Source organism: Rhincodon typus, chromosome 37 (genome assembly GCF_021869965.1).
Source record: "Rhincodon typus isolate 14 chromosome 37, sRhiTyp1.1, whole genome shotgun sequence".
NCBI lineage: Eukaryota > Metazoa > Chordata > Chondrichthyes > Orectolobiformes > Rhincodontidae > Rhincodon > Rhincodon typus.
The window spans coordinates 10,674,740-10,683,433 of NC_063368.1; the positions used below are offsets into that span (position 1 = coordinate 10,674,740).

The 8,694-nt window shown below is 48.1% G+C and overlaps 1 protein-coding gene across 1 annotated transcript in view; it reads left to right on the forward strand.

Moving 5' to 3' along the window:
- LOC125487134 (cytochrome P450 3A5-like) overlaps positions 1-3,776 on the forward strand; it is a 26,343-nt gene extending 22,567 nt beyond the window's left edge. The window contains exons 11-12 of the mRNA XM_048617355.1: positions 1,526-1,688; positions 3,380-3,776. Of these exons, the coding sequence (XP_048473312.1) occupies positions 1,526-1,688; positions 3,380-3,454 (238 nt within the window). The 3' untranslated portion in view covers positions 3,455-3,776. The remainder of the gene's footprint in view (positions 1-1,525; positions 1,689-3,379) is intronic.
- Positions 3,777-8,694: the final 4,918 nt, after the last annotated feature.

Genomic DNA, 8,694 nt, shown 5'->3' on the forward strand with positions numbered 1-8,694 from the left:
ACATCAGGAATTCCAATGCCGGCCACATGCTTCCTTTAAGCGAGAGAGACAATTTAATTCAGGGAAATGAAGTCTTGTGCTGGAACCATGGAAATGGCCCTGTATGGGTATGATGTTGATACGAGGTCAGGTCCCATCACTTACAAATTTCGGGTAGGTGAGGCAGTCTTGAAAAAATACATGGATCACCTGAAAGCTGTTACCTCGCAAACGGGGCAGGAGCAAAACATACCTTGCGCCTCAGAACAGCCAGAAAGCCTGTCAGAAACCGTAGATTCTCCCCCTCCATCTAGGGTCAAGGAAACTTCGGAGACTGAGATGGGGATGTAGCCTCGGTACGGTGACTGCCAGAAGAGGAGGAAACTCTCCTGAGGTGCTCCAGATGGAAGAGACTGCGGTCTGGTAGACACTGCTTGTGTCTGAGTCCGAATCAGAGGAACCGGACCTGGGGAGAAAATGTCGCAGGAAAAACGACAAGAGAAAGACCAGGCCTACTTCCTCAGACTTGGGTAGGGTGGAGGGGGGTGGTGGGGGTAAGGCGATGTAGTAATTGGAACTAGGTGGACCTTGTTGACTATGAGATCCTTAATTGGGGTGTTAACCTGGACTAGTCAGGAAGCCCAGGCTGGCTGATATAACCAGGGGATTTCGAGTCTCCTCAGATCAGGAGACTGACTCCGAGCTGGCTGGTTACAGCCAGTGTACTGCGCACAAGTAAATAAAGGGTGACTTGGTGATAGGATGCTGGTGTCCGTGCAGTTATTTCAGGCTGGTTTTGCCATTCAGAGCAACGCCAACTCTCAAATGTACTCTTCATCTGAGCAGCCCACAGCTCTCTGGAGTAGAGAATTGCAAAGATTCACAACGTTGTGAGGGAAGAACGTTATCCCATCTCAGCGCTAAATGGCCCACTTCGTATTTCCCCTGTTGGCATTAGTGAGACCGCACCTGGAGTACAGTGTCCAGTTTTCATCCTCTCATTTGAGGAGGGATGTAGTTACATTGGAGGCAGTTCAGAGGAGGTTCACTATATTGATTCCGGAGGCAAAGGGTTTGACTTATGAAGAGAGGTTGAGCAGTTTAGGCCCATTCTCTCTAGAGTTTAGAAGAATGAGAGGAAATCCAGTTGAAGTAGAAAAGATGCCAGTGGAGGTGGATAAAGTAAATGTAGAGAGAATGTTTCCTCGCATGGAGGTAATCTAAAATGAGAGGTCATAGTTTGGTATAAGGGGTGGCAGATATAAAACAGAGATGAGGAAAAAAAATTACTTCTCACAAAGGGTCACAAATCTGTGGAATTCACTCTCCCAGAGGGACATTGAGTAAATTTAAGGATGAGATAAACAGATTTTTGATTATTAATGGGTTGAAAGGTTATGGAGTGCGGGCAGGGCAGTGGAGTTGAGCCTGGGATGTGATCAGCCATGATGGTATTAAATGACGGAGCAGGTTCAAGGGGCCGAATGGCCTACTCCTGCTCCCAGATCTAGTTCTAATTATTGATTTTGTTTGTCAACATGCGTAGGTTCACAAGAGAAGAGCGAGATCTTCGTGACCCCCTGTGCTACTTACCCTTTGGCCTTGGCCCATTCAGGGGCATCGGGAGTGAGTTCAGCATCATGATGATGAAAGTGGCCTTAGCTTCAATTCTCGAGCGTTATCGATTTACCTGGTGTTCACAAACCCTGGTGAGTAACGCCACTGTCTGACTGAGGACACACCACCCACTAACAGCTCATCTTACTGGTGCTAATGCGATGAAGGTGGGAATGAGGAGGTCCATGTGAGGTACGAATATCAGCATTGCATGGGCTGGTGAAATTCATAGATCATTGTGTGAAAACAGGCCATTTGGCCCTACAAGTCCACACTGCCCCTCCGAACAGCATCCACCCAGACCCATCCCCCCTACCCTTACCCTATATCCCTGCATTTCCCGTGGCTAACCCATCTAACTTACACACCCCTGGATGCCCTGGGTAATTTAGCACGGCCAATCCACCTAACCCACACATCTTTGGACTGCGGGAGGAAACCGGAGCACCCGGAGGAAACCCGCGCAGACGCAGGGAGAATGTGCAAACTCCATACAGACAGTTGCCCGAGGGCGGAATCAAACCCGGGTCCCGGGCACTGGGAGGCAGCGGTGCTAACCACTGAGCCACCATGCTGTAGTTGTGCTAGTCAGTTGGTGAACCTGTGGAATGTGTTGCTGCAGAAGGCCAAGTCATTGAGCGTCTTTGAGACAGAGATGGGTAGCTTCTTGATTATTAAGGGGATCAAAGATTACAGGGAGAAGGCAGCAAAATGGGGCTGAGACACATATCAGCCGTGATTGAATGGCAGAACACACTTGATGGGCTGAATGGCCTATTGTGGCTTATGACCTTAATTCCATTGAGCCCGAATGGAGTGAATTTTGCACACACTCTCCCCCATCCTCAAACTGCCCTCTGGCCATGGTCTGTCTGAGCGTCCAGCCCCTGTTCCTGGCTGATTTCCTTTCGTTCTGCTACATCTAGCTCCTGAACATTGCTGGTGATGGTGGGAGTCCCTGGTTTAGAGGCAGACCCTCCTCCCCCAGCCATCTCTCCCTATCTCTCTCATCTCCGAATAACAACAGAACCTTTCTTGTATAAGGACTTACTGCAGCTCAAGTCCACCCCTCTGCATCAAAGTTTCCAACAAAAAAAAAGTTTGAGGCTCTTCTGCCCTCCGTACTATAGCCCCAGCTGTTCACTCTTGTCTATCCCTTCTTTGCAGCAATGAGGTGTTTTTTAGGTAGGGAGCCTCAACTTAGAAAACGATGTAGGAGTTGCAGTGGGTGATGGGTGAATGATCTGTTCTCTCACAATGCTTCTTAGAATCCCTACAGCATGGAAGCAGGCCATTCAGCCCATCATGTCCACCCCACCCCACTGAAGAGCATCCAAACCAGACCCAATCCCATCCCTGTAACTCTGCATTTCCCATGGCTAATCCCCACAGCCTGCACATCCCTGGACACTGTGGGGCAATTTAGCATGGCCAATCCACCCTAACCTGCACATCTTTGGAAGGAAACTGGAGCAAACCCACGCAGAGCTCAGGGAGAATGTGCAAATTTCGCACTGACAGGTGCCTGAGGGTGGATTTGAACCTGAGTCCCTGGCACTGTGAGACAGCAGCACTAATCACTGAGCCACTGTGCCACCCACGTCCTTCACTGGACTTTGTGCCTCCAAATATTTAAACAGCCATTGAGCACATGATACAAGGCGCTCCATGAGAAACTGAAGCCAGGTGGGTATACTCCTACGCCTCTGGGTTTCTGGGGTTATGCCAACACGGAATTCGACAGTGTTTCACAGTTACCTCTATCTCTGCTTCTTTCCTACAGATGTACCTTGACATTGAGACACTGGGTGTGACCAGGTCAAAAATACCCATCACCCTGCAGATAGACCTGTTGTAGTTCAAAGGAAAAGAATCATGTTGAGATGTTTGTCGGCATTAATATTCGAGTGATGCTCATGTTGGAGACCTTGAGAGGACGTTTCAGAGAAATTGTCACTCAAAGAATTTCTCCAGTGATGTGAGATGGCAGTGATTATATATCTGCCCATTTACAAGACTGACTGAGAGGTGTTATACAGGAAGAAACTTAAAGCCTTTCCCAAGTGCATGTTTCACTGTTTAGAACTAAAGTGTAGCAGCCCACATCCCACCCCCATTCTCCCTGTGTATCTGTTGTATATTTCTGACTAGAATCTTCTATATGACACTCACTCAAATCAATAAACCAACATTTGTAAATATGGTCGTCTCTCCTCAGTTCTGTGAATCATATTAAGATGGAGTGGGAACGTTGGAATAGAGGAAGTCTACTTAATCTTTGATCTTGCTCTGTGACCTGTGACAGAGCTCCCTTGTACCATATCCTGTGTTAACGTTGTGTTAACAACTGGTGGTAATGCCTCAGTAATTCAACTTTTTTTTTATTTAAAAAAATATACTTTATTCATGAATATACAAAAGAAATAGACACATTTGCACACCTACCCGGTCATGCTAGCCGCTCCGGGTTACCCTGGGGATACGCACACCAACTAAAGGAAAAAAGCAAAAAAAAATTCTGGTGGTCATCTCTACCCGTGGTCATAGTTGGCCCCCTGACCCGTTGGAGGAGACGCCAGCTGGGCCCAGTTATTGAGTAGATCCCCTGTTTAATTTCGGCTGAGGGGGCTTACATGGTGGTCTTTCCCCACCGCGCCTTGGCGGCGGCTGCCCCAAGCTTTAATGCGTCCCTCAGCACGTAGTCTTGGACCTTGGAGTGCGCCAGTCTGCAGCACTCGGCCGGGGTTAGTTCTTTCAACTGGAAGACCAGCAAGTTGCGGGCGGACCAAAGAGCGTCTTTCACCGCATTGATGGTCCTCCAGGTGCAGTTGATGTTGGTCTCGGTGCGCATCCCGGGAAACAGCCCGTAGAGCACGGAGTCCCGGGTCACGGAGCTGCTCGGGACGAACCTCGACACAAACCACCGCATTCCCCTCCAGACCTCCTGCGCATAGGCACACTCCAGAAGGAGGTGATAGACTGTCTCGTACCCCCCTGCAGCCACCTCGAGGGCAGCGTGCGGTGGCGCAGAGAGCCCGGGCGTGCATGAACGATCTCACTGGCAGAGCCCCTCTTACCACCAGCCAAGCAATGTCCTGGTGCTTGTTAGAAAGTTCTGGCAATGAATACCTCAGTAATTCAACATTTCAGAACTGATCAGCTGGGCGAATGGGTTCAAATCTCACTGTGGAGATGGTAGTACGTAAATTTAATGAAAGGCCACTCACAGTGATGGTGAGCATGACTGAAATAACTTCAAAAAGGCCAGTTTCCTGTCACCAACTCACCCTTTATTTGCACGTGGAGAGTCCTTGACACTGATCCAGCTCCCTCAGAGCCAGCTCTCAGAGTGAGCAGAACCTCAAATACTCCTGTTCTTATCTGTCAGCCAGGGCTCCCTAATTGGACCAGGTTAACAGCCCTAATCAGGGAGCTCTTATTCTATGAGGTCCACCTGGCTGACTACAATTGCAACGATCAATGATAGCTAAGGGGCAGGCAATGGGCCTAGTGGTATTATTGCTGGACTGTTAATTCAGAGACCCAGATAATGTTCTGGGGACCTGGGTTCGAATCCTGCCACAGCAGATGGTGAAATTTGAATTCAATATATATCTGGACCTAATGATGACCGTGAATCCATTGCCGATTGTCAGGAAAAACCCATCTGGTTCACTAAGATCCTTTAGGGAAGGAAACTGCCACCCTTACCTGGTCTGGCCTACATGTGACTCCACACCCACAGCAATGTGGTTCACTCTTAACTGCCCTCTGGGCAATTCAGGAGGGACAACAAATGCTGGCCTAGCCAGCAACTCCTCTCATCCTGTAAATGAATAGAGGAAAAAAAAGTTTTAAAAACTCACCTTTCTCTGTCACTAATGCCCTTTTAAGGAGGGAAATCTGCCATCCTTACCAAGTCTGACCTACATGTGACTCCACTCTCACTCACAATGTTTGCCCTCTGGCAAACCACTCAGCTCAAGGACAATTAGAGACGGGCCACTAATGCCCCTTGGCACCCATTCTCATGAAAGAGAAATCAGATTGTGTATGAGATCGGAGATTTCCAATTCTTTGTGTGAGGTGTTTCCTCTTCTTACTCCTGAGAACTCCAACTGTTATTTTTAGTCCATGCCTAGACTCCCCAACTGCAGAAATAGTTACCCACCTTCTGCCCCATCAGTCCACCTTAATATCTTGAAATCTTGGGCCAAGCGTCTCCCTAGACTATCTAAATTCAGAGAGATACAATCCAACTTTTTGTAATCTTCCTTCACAACCCAAGGGGCAGTTGGTGGCTTGGTAGTAATGTCAGCGGGGCTAGAAATCCCAGGGCCCAGGCTAACGTCCTCATCACGTGAGAGACTGAAACTAAAGGTAAAGTCACCATAGTTTTACCAGACCATCGGACTGCTCTCTCATTAGAGAGAGAGAGAGGTATGGTTTAACTTGAGGCTTCACTGCGCCTCAGGTGAGGGGAGAGACTGAGAAGGAGAGTCTTTCATGGTAACCCCAGCCAGTGTGGGAATTGAACCCATCCTGTTGGTATCAATCTATATCACAATTCAGCTGTCCTTAAACATGGAAGGCTACGGTCAATGCATTCCTCCTAAGGTGCACTACCAGATGTGCCCAGAGTATTCCTGCACGATCTGAACAAAGGCTTTGTGTCTTCTTGATAGAAACAGCTCAGGATACATATTGCCAACTCTGGTTGGAAGCTTTCCTAAAGGACTCATATCATTGGCACCTTGCCTTCACCCTCCAAACTCCCCAATGCCACTGTTGTTTGTCCGACATGCCAAACTGTGTGTGGCATCCCTTCTTCTCATTACCAACTGGAGAACAAACAAATTCTTCCCTGACTGCCAACCCTCCCCGATATTCGCCATGGCAACAGACAATATTTTGGGCAAGTAAACGCGAGATGTTTTAATGCCGGCCTGGTTTTTCTGCAGGATCACCTCCATCAGCCTGTCAAAGCACTGAAATAATGTTGAAGTGTAATTACTGTTGGAACGAATGTAGGACATGTTGTAGGTGATTTGCACACAGCAAGATATCAACAACTTCCAAGTGATTATGATAATAGATAATCTGAAGTTTGATACCATTTCTGTTTGATATATTAGTCCACATAACATGTGACACAGATAGAGTCAGATAGCTTGATGTTTATTTATAATGCTAATTATTTACAAGGCGATACTATCTCCCAGTTAGACACAGCGTCGGAGTTCTCCCTTACTGGTGTGCCTGTACATTCTGCACACAGGGCTGGATGTGTCAGCCCTGTTCAACTCACTCACCTACCCACCCTTCCCAGAACTCACCCATCTCCACTCACTCACTCACCTCCACCTCACTCACACACTCACTCACCTACACCTCACTCACACTCACTCACCTCCACCTCACTCACTCACTCACACTCACTCACCTCCACCTCACTCACTCACTCACACTCACCTACCCACCCTTCCCAGAACTCACCCATCACCACTCACTCACTCACCTCCACCTCACTCACTCACTCACACTCACTCACCTACACCTCACTCACTCACTCACACTCACTCACCTACCCACCCTTCCCAGAACTCACCCATCTCCACTCACTCACTCACCTCCACCTCACTTACTCACTCACTCGCTCACACTCACTCACCCACACACCAGTCACTTTCTCTCTCTCACTCACTCACGCACTCACAAACTCACTCACTTTCTCTCACTCACACACTCACTCACCTCCACACCACTTACTTTCTCTCACTCACACACTCACTTTCTCTCTCTCACTCACTCACTCACTCATTCACTCACACTCACTTACCCACACTCATTCACCTACACACCACTCACTTTCTCTCTCTCACTCACTCACTCTCACTCACACTCACTTACCCACACTTACTCACCTACACACCACTCACTTTCTCTCACTCACTCACTCACCTACACACCACTTAATTTCTCTCTCACTCACTCACTCATTCACTCACACTCACTTACCCACACTCATTCACCCACACACCACTCACTTTCTCTCTCTCACTCACTCACTCACTCACACACTCCCTTACTCACACTCATTCACCTACACACCACTCACTTTCTCTCACTCACTCACCTACACACCACTTACTTTCTCTCTCACTCACTCACTCATTCACTCGCATTCACTTACCCACACTTACTCACCTACACACCACTCACTTTCTCTCTCTCACTCACTCACTCACACACTCACTCACTTTCTCTCTCTCACTCACTCACACACTCACTTTTTCTATCTCACTCACTCACTCACACTAACTTACCCACACTCATTCACCTACACACCACTCACTTTCTCTCACTCTCTCACACACTCACTCACTTTCTCTCACTCACACTCACTTACCCACACTCATTCACCTACTCACCACTCACTTTCTCTCACTCGCTCACTCACACACTCACTCACTTTCTCTCTCTCACTCACTCACACACTCACTTTCTCTATCTCACTCACTCACTCACACTAACTTACCCACACTCATTCACCTACACACCACTCACTTTCTCTCACTCACTCACTCACTCACTCACTTTCTCTCACTCACTCACACTCACTTACCCACACTCATTCACCTACTCACCACTCACTTTCTCTCTCACTCACTCACCTCACACACTCACTCACTCACACTCACTCACCTACACATCACTTCCTTTCTCTCTCTCACTCACTCACCCACACACCACTTACTTTCTCTCTCACTCGCTCACTCACACTCACTTACCCACACTCATTCACCTACACACCACTCACTTTCTCTCTCTCTCTCACTCACTCACTCACACACTCACTCACTTTCTCTCACTCACTCACACACTCACTCAACTACACATCACTTACTTTCTCTCTCTCACTCAGTCACTCACACTCACTTACCCACACTCACTCACCTACACACCACTCACTTTCTCTCTCTCACTCACTCACTCACACTCACTCACACACTCACTCACTTTCTCTCTCTCACTCACTCACTCATACACTCACTCACTTTCTCTCACTCACTCACTTTCTCTCTCTCACTCACTCAC